Here is a 15,743-nt window from a genome sequence, read left to right as displayed (position 1 = left end):
CCCCATGGCACAGGCCCGCCCGTGGATCAGTGGGCCCCAATCGCGGGCCAGGCCACCATTGGGGCACCTCCCGGGGCCAGATCCTCACCCCACGCCCCCCCCCCCCCCGAAGGCCACCCGCGGTGCCGGGTTCCGCCAGTAAGTACCATCGCGGGCAGGAGAATTTGGGCTGCCCCGGGGCCCATTGCGTTGCGCCGCTTCTCGCCATTCTCTGGCGGGGGGTCGGAGAATTCCGCCCGATATGTAACCAGCTGGGTTTGTAGACCAGTGCAAAATCTTGCATGGTTGTTTTTTTGGTGCGAGCCCATAATTTATGACTACCTTTTCAATAGGTTAGGTCAGGTTACTGGGTTACGGGGATAGGGTGGAGGCATAGGCTTAAGTAGTGTGCTCTTTCCAAGGACCAGTGCAGACCAGATGGGTCAAATGGCCTCCTTCTGTACTGTAAATTCTTTGAATAAAATAAAGCAAACCAAAATAGAGCCCATAGTTACGAAAAAGCCTTTCCAAAGTTTTGTGAGGGTCACAGAGAGTCCAACATGATTTTGTGAGTCAAACAAAATTTATTTACACAGTACCAGTAGTTCACTACTGGTCTACTCTCTAGCCGGTACCTAACTGGCTGGCTCTATTTGTACAACAGAAAAGGTTAATGATTGCCCCGCCACCTAGGGCGGCATGGTGGTACAGTGATTAGCACTGTAGCTTCACAGCTCCAGGGACCTGGGTTTGATTCCCGGCTTGGGTCATGGTCTGTGCGGAGTCTGCACGTTCTCCCCGTGTCTGCATGGGTTTCCTCCGGGTGCTCCGGTTTCCTTTCACGAGCCCCGAAAGACGTGCTTGTTAGGTGACTTGGGCATTGTGAATTCTCCCTCAGTGTCCCCATACAGGCGCCAGAGTATGGCAACTGGGGGATTTTCACAGTAACTTCATTGCAGTGTTAATGTAAGCCCACTTGTGACACTAATAAAGATTATTATTATTATTGGGGAAACTCCTATTCCCTTTGATCCATGGGGTAACCAATTGTCCCTACCCAATAGGATCTGTGCAGGTTACAACACAAAGGATATGGGGCGTGATTCTCCAATCCCGCAGCAGAGTGTCCACGCCATCGTAAACGCCGTTGCGTTTTACGAAGGCGTGAACGGGCCGCTCCCAGGACTAATTCTGGCCCCTACAGGGGGCCAGCACGGCGCTGGGGCGATTCGCGCCGCTCCAGCTGCCAATCCCGGTGTGAACTGTGCGCCGTGGGATCTGTGCATGCGCAGTTGCGCCGGCGCCAACGAGGACATGCGCAGTGGCGCCGGTGCCAACACGCGCATGTGCAGTGGCCTCCTTCAACGCACCGGCCCCGACGCAACATGGCGCAGGACTACAGGGGCCGGCGCGTAGGAAAGAAGGCCCCCAGCCACAGAGGTTAGAATGGTGCCAGCAGGACTCGGCTCTTTTTTTACGGCTGCTCGGCCCATCCGGGCTGGAGAATTGGCGGCCGGCCACGGAGAGCAGCTCGCGACCGGCGGTGCGCCAACCATGCCGGTGCCAATGGCGCCGATTCTCCACTCTGCGGAGAATCGTATGCCGGCGTCGGGGCAGCGTGGCCCGTTCGCGGGGATTCTCCGGCCCGTTCCACGGATGGGAGAATCCCGCCCATGGTGCGGAAAGAAAACGGAAAGAAACTAATGTTAAAATATTGAAGAGGAGTAAACAAATGATTAAGACAATAACAGGAAAGGAAAAGATAGCAAGAAATAAGGAATTAAATATTTGTAGGCCAAAGCTTTATGTAGAAGGACTTCCTGAATAAAAAAAACAATTTATCCAAGAACACAGCAACAGGAAACAGGGCAAAGATGACCATAAACTTGAATTAGTTCAAATTTTCCATTCTCTTTATGCTGTTGAATACATCATATATAACCACCAACCATCAGCATTTATTACGCCTACGGGGCATATTTATGGGTCTGAAATACCAGAAGAAGTGTTCCCGATTGAACATTTGGTAAATGATTGGTTGTGTATGTTACAATTTCTGATATGTAATGTCAGCAGCTGAAGATCCTCACCAGCAGCATTGACTTGTTACTCACCTTCTCTCTTCCCCCCCCCCCCCCCCCCACCCCCACCCCCCCAAGCTTCATGGAACATGATACTTGATTCGCTACCACCATCTAGCACCTGGGGGCGGATTCTTACAGTGAATGTTAACCACAATCAACGCTTATGCTTTGTTAGTATGCATTTGATGGAAACATTGGATAAAGGGAATATACCAATTGGCGTAAAGATTTGCAGAAAAACTCCTGTATTTATGCAATGAAATCTGAGAAACAACAGTTTTCATAAATATTGTACGCTATTTTATTGCATATGGCTATTGAGACAGCATTCAAGGTCAATACAGATATAGTACAATATACTATTCTAAATTAATTTTTCATCTTCCGGCAGCATTACATTCAACCTTATATACAATATATACAACGGAAGACACAGCAAGATATGTTAAAGTTACAATTATCTCTTGTCTGGTCACAAAAAGAAATATCACATAATGTTATATTTCCCAACATCTGAAAAGTAAGAGGTAACATGAAACACTGCTCTTACATTGTTTAGAGTTTATACAGCATCATGAGAAAAGAAAGCACACATTTCATTTCATTTCATTCATTCATTTCATTTCATTTCAAGGGGCAAAATATACAAATAGCAAACTTTGATGTACACTCTAGTGCACTTTGTAACTAGCGTGTATACAGGTACATATTAAATTGTGTTCCAAACTGTAAACTAAGGATGTAAAATATTGCAGTTTCTGATTTGTACGTTTAAATAATTTGATACAGTGAAGCTATGAAAACTGTAGTTAGTGGCAAGTGTCACTTATCTCAGTACATTCCATACTCTGCCGTTGTCTCAGGTAATGAAATTTGTGGTCAGCATTTTATCTTTCAGTGCCATGGCTAGAAGTGGCTTTTAATACAGATTCGGCCACTTTGTCAAGATTAATTCTGATCCATTTTTATATCATGTAAAATTAGCAATGCTCATGGTACAGATCTTCTTTATACAGTATATTTACACACACCATTAGGCATAACTACAATGGAATTGACCTCTGGTAATACAGAGACCTTTACACAAGTCTATAGTGAAACTTCAATTACTGGCATTGCAGAAAATCACATCTCCATTCAGAATTTTCTGGCACTTTCATCAACTGTTCCAATATTAATAAATAAATCAGCAGAAAGGTCTTGAGGAGCCACATTCACCAAAGCAGTCCAAAAGTTCTGCATTCAACATAAGAAGCACTCGTGGTTAAGAAACAGCAAGAACTATATCTTCTATATATCTTTTAAACAAAAACTGTTGACTCTCTTCTGAAGGAATCAAATTTACATTTTAAATAAGCAGTACAGTTAACAATGTTTTGCATTCAATTGTGTTTAATATTTACATTCTGATGCAGCTCAAAATATCGTCCACATTCGTAATCATTTTCTCTCCCTATAATGACTTATGGAAGGTTACCATTCTGGTTTTAGTGAAAACACTTCTCTGCATCTTGATCTCTCTTTTATGGGTCTTTTGATCCAAATCCAATGTCCTGAAATTGCACTTTTCTTTCCTCCTATCTGTCAGACTATTTTCTTTTTTTAAGTTAGGCTCAAACTATTCAAACTTCTTGAACATGGCAAGCCCAAAGTTCTGGCTTGTCACGCAGTTAAACTATTTTCAAGACATTAAACGAGGTGTTAAGGCCTAGGGTTTGTGTATCAGGAGTTCAGCAGCAATAAAGCTAAGTTTGTGCTCCTTCTCCCATAAAAGGCTGACTTTAGTATTTAAATGAGGTAGGATTGATACCAGGTCAGTAACATTCTAGTTCAGTCTGTTCCTGGTGTGAGAAGCATTTCAGAAAGGTAATGTGGTCAAGGTGTTACCAGATTGGAAAATTAAGTAATAGAAATTGTGGCCATATCGCAGCCTAAAGAAAGGCCCAACTGGCAACAACTAATATACTGCTAAATAAGTACTGCTTCAGTGCACTCCACCTAGTAAAGGAAGAGAATGATCGATATCCATAACAGAAATTAATGAGGCAGAAAGCTTCCTTGTCCTTGAAGGTAGGCTGTGCATTGCAGTGTTATAACGGTCTCGAGGCATTATTGGTTACCCATTCACAATGAGGAAAAAAGGTAAACTTGAGCAGCATTCCACAAAGGTGTTTGCTGAGCAGCATCGCTTGTTTGAAGTTCCAGAGATGTTGAAAGGTCTGTCAGTCTGAATAAGAGAAAAGAAAAATGTTGCCTGAAACAATATTTCATAATATAAACTTGCAGTCACTAGCTAGTGTCGAACTTGAACATTGCGGAAGCTTTCTGTCTTGCCCTCATCAGGACAATGCAAGAATGCCAAATTTCAAACGGTCACAACAATTTATACTACAGGAGAAAGTTTTGCAGGAATTGGTTGGCAAGTTGAGTCTGATTGACTTTTGGCTGTTTGTGATAGGCAGAGCATAGGCTGTACTCAACCAGTCCACACTTGCAAAACCCAAAACAAGACACCTACTGTCAGTTGTGATTCCGAAATTGGGCAGCACTTGAACAATCCTGAGTGCACTGATAGCTATAGCAACAACCATTTTAGATCAAGCTCGTAACGTGACTTATTTAGGTTTGCTGGAAGTGACATACATACATACATATGCAGGAACCTATTCTCTGCAAACAACAAGAATATGTTCAAGCTTTGTGCCCTTCTTGGTTAACCTGGAAGTACGAGAAGCCTATAGTTGCCCTTTGCTTTCTCCTGACAACACCTCGGCCAATCAGAATCAATTTGCCAATCGAGCAGCACCCTTCTCTCCTGTAATGTAAATTGCTGTGATTGTTTGAAATTTAGTATTCTTGTACTTTTCCTGATAAGTGCAAGATGAAAAGCTTTGCCAACATGTCTCTCTTTTCAGCAATAAAAACTTAGCAACTTAGACATTCACACATGTTTATTTTGCTTAGGTTGGTTCTTTGCAGTTATTTTATTTACTTAACAAACAATTTGGATATACAGAAAGCTTAGATAACCAGCTGCATCTATTTCTAGTGTTCGAGCCTGTATCCTTTATCCCTCTCCTAAAAGTTGTTTGCTTAGCTATCTAAGCACAGCAACAATTCACATGGGAAATGTTGCTTTCGAGGCAATGTTTATTTCTGCTGCAGAGCAAGAGTTTAAGGATTAAGACCAGGAATTTAGAGATCAGTGCAATTGAGTTCAGTGCAGAATGCAAAACCCATCTTTATATAACATGTACTGCAGCTATAATTTCAGGGTCCTGGGACGAGAGTCCACATTAAGAGCTCTGAGCAATCTGCAGGACTGACACAGAATACGCCCAGAAGTCAGGCCTATGCATTGATTAGTATGTGATTCCAATCTACAAAATCTCTCTGCTCTATTTTTGAGAACATGTATATTTCACTTCATTTTTGTTTTAAATGGTGAGGTTGACTGAAGTTGAAAAGTGGAACTGCGTCTAACCCTTGAACTTGGTGCTCCAAGTTTCCCATATAAAGATACGCAGCTTCACTATTTCAACATTATATTTTAAAAGCTTTGCATTGTGCCTGCATGAATAACACTTAATAGGTGCAATTAACTCTAAAAACAAAAGATTCAAGCCTCAAAGAGATTCAAGTTTGACCTTTAAACCAAATGAAGAAAATCAGTGCCCAAACAGTGAGAGAAGTTTCTGGAAAGTATTGCGTTGGTGTTTACAATGGGAATACTGTGCTCTAAATATTACTGTTGGCACAAGTTCTTTTCAATTTCCTAAAGTGCAGTTATCAGGAGCCTGAACACAAGCTTCTTTTGTTTTTTGACATCCTATTGAAATTTTAACAGAAGAAATCCAGAACATAATGAGTGTCAGATGCAGAACAATCTGCCGCTGGAAAGTGAAACCCTTGAAAGGAGGTTTTTGAAGCGTATGACCACAAGACAAACATTTAGGGGGTGACATTAGTTCTCATCAGCAATGTGAAATGAGTACATAATGATTTGGAATCTGATTTTCACACTTCGCCTATTTTTCCTGTCACGGAGTTCACAGAATGATAGTACAAACTCTTTTTTTCTTGATTCCTAGGCTCCTGCCACTTTAGCTTGGTTGGAAATTAAAACTCTTGGCAATATTTTCTCAGATAATCAAAAGTTAAAACAGACACAGTGAAATATTGGCTGTTCATTGACTAAGAGCTGATTCTGTGCTGATGGCATGGACGAACGTGACCAGACACCGCCATCCACCGTGTCTGGGATAGTATTACCGGGGGGGTAGTTGAGGGGGGGGGGGGGTCTAAAATTGGGCACTATGGCAGTTGGGCCATGCCCATCGCCTACAGGCTCTCACAGGAATTTTACTAGAGCCGTGGAGACATGGAGTGATCTTCTCACGCATGGAACTACCTATCAAGGCCTGCAGCCACCAATTGATGGCTAGGGCCTGTTCCATTGTCACTGGGATTTTACCATGGCTGGGAAGGCCAGTGCCAGGTGTCTAGCTTACCATGTGAAACGTAGCAAGGGTGGGCAAGGTAGGTGCCTTCTTATCAGGCCCCCTCCCCCAAGGTTTCTCCTCACTGGGTTCCCCCTCCCTCCCTCCTTCCATTATGATCTTGGCACCCCACACTCCTCACCGGAGCCTGCAGCCTTGTCTGGAGAGACCACAGACATGCCTTCATCTGGGCTCCGTGGTTCAATTTCAGCAGGGGACACCACAGTGGCCATTACTTCCATTGACACTGAGAGACTGGAATAAGAGATCTGCCACCAATTTGATTGACCAGCCACCTCAAGCCAATTAAAAACCTCCCAGCCAAGAAATGCTGTGGGAGAGTGAGCCAAGCAGAGGTGGGCTCACTGCTGGCCTTTCCATAGGGGGTGGGGGTGGGGGGGCAAAAAGAGGGAGAAGCCGGCCCCAGTATGAAATTCAACCCTTAGAGTACATCACTATAATCATGGACTGTCAGCCTATGGCCTTCAACAATAGAATCATCAAGAATCATAGAATTCCTCCTGTGCAGAAGGCCATTCGACCCATCGACTCTGCACCGACCCACAAAGAGCACCCTATCTAGGCCCACTCCTCCACCCTACCCCCGTAACCCCATAATCCCACATAACCTGCACGCCGTTGGACACTAAGCCGCAATTTAGCATCCATCTAACCTGCACATCTTTGGACTATGGGAGGAAACCCACGCAAACATGGGGAGCAAGTGAAAACTCCACACACACCGTCACCCAATGCCTCACTGTGCCATCACCTGAAAAATCACATGTTCCTTTGCTAAAAGAAATCCCTAACAAACATATTACATGGATTTTGAAAAAAATGATTTGAAAAGAGAGAATGCAGGCATAGAGTTCCTATTTTTCATTTTGTTGTTCCTAGTAAATGGCATCCCTCATTTCTGCAGATGTGTCAACTAATGTGGAGCATATTTGCGGTCAATTGTATAAAGTGTGGACTCAGATCAACCAGATCAAGATAATTGGTTCCACTTCGCTGAAGGACATTAGTGAGGACAGTAGTGAGTCTGTTGCAGTTGTATAACAGTCCAACAGCATTCATAGGCATTTAAATAAACAGTTACTAAATTTAAATAAGATCATAAGAAATAGGAGCTGGAATAGGGAGGCCATACGATCCACCCGAAGATCATGGCAGATCCGATTATGGCTCTAACCCGACTTCCCTACCTACCACCATAACCCTCGACTCCCATGTCGATCAATAATCTGTCCAGCTCAGCCTTGAATATATGTCCAGCCTCCAATTCTCTCTGTGGACGAGAACTCCAAACATTAACAGCCCTCGGGGAAAAAAAATTGTTCTCATCTCCATCTCCAAAAAGCGAAAAACCTTGGGCGAAATTCTCCTACCCGCCCCGCCACATTTCTGCGCCGACCGGCCGGCGGGAGTCTCCGTAACACCAGCCGGTCAATAGGGTTTCCCATTGTGAGGCAGCCCCACGCCGTCGGGAAACCCCCGAGCGCCAGCAGAACGGAGATTCCCGCCGGCGGAGAATGACGCCCCTTATTTTTAAACTGTGACCCTTTCTAGATTTCTCCATGAGGGAAAACATCCTCTCAGCATCTCCCATGTCAATCCCCTGGGATTCTTATATGTTTCACATAGATAACCTTCACATAGACCACCGTCTAGAAGGACAAGAGCAGTAGATATGTGGGAGCTCCACCATCTGGAGGACCCCCCCCCCCCCCCCCCCCCCACCTCAAGTCATCCAGCACCCCGACTTGGATATATATCGCCATTCTTTCACTGTCGCTGGATCAAAATCCCGGAACATCTCCCTAACAGCACTGTGGGTGTACCTACACCTCAAGGACTGCTGCGGTTCAAAAAGGCAACTCACCACCACTTCTGAAAGGAATCTAGGGGTGGACAATAAATGCTGGCCTATCCAGCGACACCCACATCCTGTAACTGAATTTTTAAAAAAGATCACCCCATTCTTCTAAAGTCCTGTGAATTAAAAAAAAAATTCATTTATGGGATGTGGGCGTCACTGGCTAGCTCAGCATTTATTGCCCATCCCTGAGGGCATGCAAGAGTCAACCACATTGCTGTGGTTCTGGAGTCACATGAAGTCCAGACTAGGACATTAGTGAACCGGATGGGTTTTTACAAAAATTGACAATGGTTTCATGGTCATCATTCGCCATTTAATTCCTGATTTATTATTAATTTCAAATTCCACCATCGGCCCTAGAAGGATTCGAACCCAGGTCCCCAGAATACCCTGGGTCTCAGTACAAGTTCAGCGACAATACCACTACCCCACTGACCACCCTGCTCAACTTTCTTCATAATATGGCCTCTTCATCCCTGGAATCAGCCAAATGAACATTCTCTGAACTGCTTCCAATGCAAGTATACCCGTGCTTGAGTAAGGCAACCAAAACTGCACAGTACTCTCAGTGGAGTCTCATCCATGCACAACCCAACTTTTATACCACCTTGCAATGTAAATTCACAACTTGTCAGAGCTATTGACTACCCCCAGAGTGCCTTGGATGCCAAGACATTGAGCAAATTTAAGGTGCAGATGGACAGATTTTAATTAATAATGGGTTGAAGGGTTATAGAGAACGGGCAGCAAAGTGGAGTTGAGGCTGAGGGATGATCAGCATGATCGTATTGAATGGGCCCGAGGGGCTGAATTGCCTATTCCTGATCCTAGTTCAGAGAATAAATTATGGAATCCTACGGTGCAAAAGGAGGCCGCTGGTCCCATCGAGTCTGCATCGACCCTCCGAAAGAGCACCCAACCTAGGCCCACTCCCTTGCCCCACCCCGCAACCCCGCTGGACATCAAGGGGTCATTTATCATGGCCAATCCACCTTAGCTACATATCTTTGGACTGTAGGAGGAAACCGGAGCATCCGGAGGAAACCCACGAAGACATGCGGAGAAATTACAAACTCCACACAGACAGTCATCAGAGGTCGGAATTCAACCTGGGTCACTGGCACTATGTTCTATTGTCTAACATTATTCTGCATGTTCAGTTAATTTACTCTGATTACAACAATTGCCAGTTTGAATTGATATTTGAAATTATCTAGTTGTGAGAGTGTAAAGCAATCACACAGCATATTTGGTTAAAAACAGTGACAGCTACCAGAAATTCATCCAAAACAACGTACCCAAAGCCAAATCACCTCAATGAAAGTATTTACTGCATGGTTACCAATTACGCATGGTAATAGCATTGCTTAGCATGACTAAGCAGGATGTTAATAGACTGATGCAGCAGCTAAAAGATGTGGGGCGCGATTCTCCGAAAAAGAGACAGAGTGTTCGCGACATCGTGAACGCTGTCGCGTTTCACAACGGTGCAAAACAGACTACCGATTCTGGCCCCCTGGCGCTGGAGCGGTTCACGCCGCTCCAGCCTCTCTTCCCGATGCCAAATGGGCGCTGCGCCAACCCGCGCATGCGCAATTGGGCCGCGCCAACCCGCACATGCGCGGGGGAGCTCTTCAGCGCGCCGGTACCGATGCAACATGGCGTGGGGGTTCAGGCTCCGGCTGTGCAACAAAGTAGGCTCGGGGGGGAGATGCCAGCCCGCCGATCAGTGGGCCCTGAACGCGGGTCAGACCCCATCGGGGGCCCCCCGGGGACAGAGCCCCCCCCCCCCCCCCACCACCACAGGCTGCCCCCCGACCCTTTGTGCAGAGTTCCCACCGGCAGCGACCAGGGGTGAACGGCGCCGGCGGGACTCTGCTTGTTCCGCTCGGCCCATTGGGGCCGGAGAATCGGCGGCCCCGCCGCGTACAGCGGCCCGTGCCGCGTCAAACGCGCCAGCGCAAATGGTGCCGATTCTCCGCACCTCGGAGTATCGCGCGCCAGCGTCGGGGCGGCATGGCGCAGTTGCGCCGATTCTCCGGCCCGGCACGGGGCTCGGAGAATCGGGCCCGTGGCATTCAACACACATTTCATTTTCCTGCAATGTTGAAAACCAGCATAAAATGAGCAGTAATTGGATTATAAAAGATTTTGCCTAATCATCACCACCACAAAAATAATCGGTAATGGAGCTCCAAGTTAAATGTGTGTCATGTGACAATATGCAAAATCGGTTTTGTCTGACTGGTTAACACCGTTTTAACCATTTATTTGACTGAAGTGGTACAGTTCGCACATCGAGAGTCAGAAGACTTGAGCACATAATTCACGCTGACATTCGGAATGCGGCAATGTCAAAAGGTGCTGTGTTTTGGATGAGACGTCAAGCCAAGAATTCAGTTATCTTCTCAGATGGCTGGAAAATATTCTATTGTACTGTTTTAAGAGCAGGAACGTTTATCCCTCAACCATCATTTAAGAAATTAACGAGTCATTTATCTCACTGCTGTTCATGGGGGAGCCTGCTTTGTGTAACCTAATTGCCATGTTTACCAACATTTCAATCGAGATTACAGCCAAAGAAGTACTTTTGAAGTGCAACTGCTTTGGGGCAAACCAAGACCATTTATTTGTCCGTTCTCTTTTCATCCCATTTCTTGACAACTGTCTGAGGTTAAATCCGACTGTTAAATCCAGACATAACTTCCAACCACAACTCCATGCAGTCACTAATACTGCCTATTTCCACCTCAGTAACATCGCCTAATTTCACCCTACCTCAGCTCATCCACACCTGGAACCTTGATTCATGCCTTTGTTAGGACTAAACCTGACTTATTCCAAGGCACTCCCGGCTGACATTCCATATTCTATGTTCCATAAACTTGAAATCATCTAAACCTCTGCTGTCCGTCACCTAATTTACCTCAGTTCCACTCACCCATTATTCCTGTGCTTGCTGATGAACAATGACTCTCAGTTAAGAAACACCTCGTATTTAAAATGCTGATCCTCATTTACAAATCCCTCTGTGACCTTGTACTTCCTTATCTCAGTAATCTCCTCAGCTCATACACACTCTTGAACATCCTCAATTTTAATCGCACCAGCAGTGGTGGTGATGCTTCAGCTAGTTGGGCCTTAAGCTCAAGAATTCCCTCCCTACACCACGCTGCTGCTAACTCTCTTCCCTCCTTTAAAATACCGCTTACCTATGACCAAGCGTTTGATCATCTGCCTGATAGAACAATAGAATTCCTACAGTGCAGAAGGAGGCCATTTGGCCCATTGAGTCTTCACAGCTCCTCTGAACGAACACCCAACCTAGACCCACTCCCCACCCTACCCCCGCAACCCCACCTAACCTGCACACTTTGGATTGTGGGAGGAAACCAGAGCACCCCAGAGGAAACTCACGCAGATATGGGGAGAATGTGCAAACTCCACACAATCACCCAAGGCTGGAATTGAAACCGGATCCTTGGCGCTGTGAGACAGCAGTTGCACTGTGTCACTGTGCTGCTCTTATCTTTTTATGTGGATCATTTATTTTAGTAACACTGCTGTGAAGTGCCTTGGAGCAGTTGTATTTCCATAGAGCTTTGGTGAAGTTGTTGAATATAAATTAGTATCATTCTATTTCTGCTTAAGCACTGGCACCAAAGAGTTAAACAAGCAAAGTTTGTTTGTAAAGATGTTCTTGCTGGGTTCTGCAATAGATTCAGTAGACCGCTCACGTTCACTGATGGTGAAAATAAGATCAGGTTACAAGAACCACATAGCCACAGCACTGTCAGCGAGCCTAAGTTCAAAATGATGAGGTAGCACAATTCATGGTCACAAAATTAATATAAATGAGATTGACCATTCAGCCAATTTTCCAGGAATAAATAGCTTCAGGCTAGATTTTTTAATGGCCAAATTTTAACCAAAACATGAAAAAACACCGATCAAATGTCTAACAAATAAGTCACATAAATGACCAACTGAATCGCTAATAAATCTGAGGTTTTACCTTCACTGCTCAAACAGGAAGATCATGTTGACCTCTGTGTGAAGGAGTTAGTTTGATGTTGGCCGTCCACCAGTATTAGCCAGCGCTTCCAATACTACTGATAGGGCCAACTTTGATTTACATCTTTTACATAATTTACAAGGTCTCCTCCCATTCATCAACAGAGTTTTGTTAAGTTTCCCTCAAAACCCAATCCTCTCATATAATTTGCAGTTCTTCTATGCACTGCTTTCATTCATAACCAAAACCATACAATATTTAAATTTGCACTATCAACAAGAATAAGAGAATTTGATTTCTATTCTGGTTGTGTTTTCCATACTCGCATGCTCTTTTCTTAGACGTGTAAGGTTGTAGAAGGTTTCACAGGATGCTTAACAGTCAGACAAACCTCCATGGCCACAGCAATCATTCTATTAACCAACAGGGTAATGCGTCCTATACACCTATACACACATGATCTTACACACACTCATTAAAAAAGCACACACAAGGCTTCCGGTTGCGGCTGTGCGGAGCTAAGCCGCACGATTCGGCAGCTCCCGCTATTACGGACTTTCGGGCTCATTGGAGGAGCCCCAACGGAATTTTTTTGAAGACAACCCGTGGGGAAGGGAAGAGAGAGGTCCCCCTCCAACTTTTATGGACTGGACCAGAAGTGCAACGGCCAAAAAAGCGGCATTGGAGCAGCGGGAGAAGCGAGGAAAAAAAATCAAAATGGCAGCGGCCGGGGACAAAGCAGAGTGCGGGCCGGAGCTGCAGGAATTCATCAAGCGCTGCTTCGAGGAGCGGCGCAAGGAGATGCTGGCGCCTATGCTGACGGTAACTAGGGATAACCCAGAAGGCCCACGAGGTAAAGATCCAGGAGGTACAGAAAAGAGTCAGTGAGAATGAGGACGAGCTCTTGGGCCTGGCGGTGAGAGTGGAGCAGCACGAGACGCTACACAAGAGGTGGGCGGGAAGACTCGAAGACTTGGAGAACACGTCGAGGAGAAAGAATCTGCGGATCCTGGGTCTCCCGAAAGGAGTGGAGGGGGCCGATGCCGTGGCATACACGGGCACGATGATCGGGGCGATGATGGGCGCGGAGGCCCCTTCGAGGTCGCTGGAGCTGGACGGGGCACACCGGGTGGTGCTGGCGAGGAAGCCCAAGGCAAATGAGCCACCAAGGGCGATGGTGGTGAGATTTCACCGGTTCACGGACAGAGAGAGGGTCCTGAAATGGGCCAAGAAGGAGCGGAGCAGCAAGTGGGACAATGCAGAGATCCGAATATACCCGGACTGGAGCACGGAGGTTGCAAAGTGGAGAGCGGGTTTCAACCGGGCCAAAGCGGTGTTGCACCGGAAAGGAGTGAAATTTGGAATGCTGCAGCCAGCGCGACTGTGGGTCACATACAAGGACCAACACTATTACTTCGAAACGCCTGAAGAGGCGTGGACCTTCATACAAACCAAAAAATTGGACTCTAACTGAGGGTTTGTGAGGGTAGGGGGGATGTTTGAGGTTTGATGTGTGATGGTTGTTGTATATAGGGGGTCAATCACGCACAGGAAATGTTACATGGGCTGGGGGAGAGAGGCAAGGCCGCGACAGGAGCTGCGCCAGAGGGGGCGGGGCAGGCTTTGGAAAGCGCGGGGTTTTTCCCGCGCGCGGGAAGAAAGACGGGAAGGGGAACGAAGGAACGGGGAGGTCAAAGAGACGGCGGGGGAAGCCGGGGTCAGCAGGTGTCAGCTGACTTACGGGAGTGATATGGGGGGAGCAAAAAAGCTAGACAGGGGTCTAGCGGGGGGAGGGAGAAAAAGGGTTGCTGCTGCACTGGTCGAAAGGGAATGGGACACAGAAGAGGTGGTCGGGACGGGGGCCCCCGTCTGGGCGACTGGAGGGTGAGGGAGACGCGGACACGGGACTGGCCCAGAAAAGGAGATGGCTAGTCGGCGGGGTGGGTGAGAGCCCCTCCAATCCGGCTGATAACGTGGAACGTGAGGGGCCTGAATGGGCCGGTGAAGAGGGCTTGAGTGTTCGCGCACTTAAAGGGACTGAAGGCAGACGTGGCTATGCTCCAAGAGACACACCTGAAGATGGCGGACCAGGTCAGGTTAAGAAAGGGATGGGTAGGACAGGTATTCCACTCGGGACTGGACGCGAAGAATAGAGGGGTGGAATATTGGTGGGAAAGCATGTGTCATTTGAGGCCAAGACTATCGTAATGGATAATGGAGGGAGATATGTGATGGTGAGTGGTAGGTTGCAAGGGACGTGGGTGGTGTTGGTAAATGTATATGCCCCGAACTGGGATGATGCTGGATTCATGAAGCGCATGTTGGGGCGCATTCCGGACCTGGAGGTAGAAGGCCTGATAATGGGAGGGGACTTCAATACAGTGTTGGACCCAGCACTGGACCGCTCCAGATCAAGGACTGGAAAGAAGCTGGTGGCGGCCAAGGTGCTTAGGGGGTTTATGGATCAGATGGGGGGGGGAGTGGACCCATGGAGGTTTGCAAGACTGCTGGCCAGGGAATTTTCTTTCTTCTCCCACGTGCACAAAGCCTACTCCCGGATAGATTTTTTTGTTCTGGGCAGGGCGCTCATCCCGAGGGTGGAGGGGACGGAGTATTCGGCCATAGCCGTTTCGGATCACGCCCCGCACAGGGTGGAACTGGGGCTGGGAGAGGAGAGGGACTAACGCCCGCTGTGGCGGCTGGATGTGGGACAGCTGGCAGATGAGGTGGTGTGTGGGAAGGTGAGGGGGTGTATCGAAAGGTACTTGTAGGCCAACGACAACGGGGAGGTGCGGGTGGGGGTGGTATGGGAGGCGTTGAAGGCGGTGATCAGGGGAGAGCTAATCTCCATCAGGACTCATAGGGAGAAGACAGAGGGCATGGAAAGGGAGAGGTTAGTGGGGGAAATTTTGAGAGTGGACAGGAGATACGCAGAGGCCCAGGAGGAAAGATTACTTGGGGAAAGACGACGGCTCCAGACGGAGTTTGACCTGTTGACCACAGGGAAGGCGGAGGCACAGTGGAGGAAGGCGCAGGGGGCGACCTACGAGTATGGGGAAAAGGCTAGTCGGATGCTGGCACACCAGCTCCGTAAGAGGACTGCAGCGAGGGAAATAGGGGGAATCAAAGATGGAAGGGGAGCCACGGTTCGGAGTGCGACGAAAATAAACGAGGTATTTAAGGCCTTCTATGAAGAGCTGTACAGATCCCAGCCCCCAGCGGGGCAAGAGGGGATGAGACGATTCCTAGACCAACTGAGATTTCCGCGGGTGGAGGAGCAAGAG

At 47.2% G+C, this 15,743-nt stretch overlaps 1 protein-coding gene across 1 annotated transcript in view; it reads right to left on the bottom strand.

Annotated features, from left to right (window-relative positions):
- Positions 1–2,340: 2,340 nt before the first annotated feature.
- The window catches only part of irs2b (insulin receptor substrate 2b), a 90,712-nt gene continuing 77,309 nt past the window's right edge, over positions 2,341–15,743 (bottom strand). The window contains exon 3 of the mRNA XM_072476269.1: positions 2,341–4,290. Within this exon, the coding sequence (XP_072332370.1) occupies positions 4,286–4,290 (5 nt within the window). The 3' untranslated portion in view covers positions 2,341–4,285. The remainder of the gene's footprint in view (positions 4,291–15,743) is intronic.

The sequence above is a fragment of the Scyliorhinus torazame genome, chromosome 15 (genome assembly GCF_047496885.1).
Source record: "Scyliorhinus torazame isolate Kashiwa2021f chromosome 15, sScyTor2.1, whole genome shotgun sequence".
NCBI lineage: Eukaryota > Metazoa > Chordata > Chondrichthyes > Carcharhiniformes > Scyliorhinidae > Scyliorhinus > Scyliorhinus torazame.
Note: the sequence above shows the minus strand (reverse complement) of the source record. Positions and strands in the feature narration are given on the sequence as shown.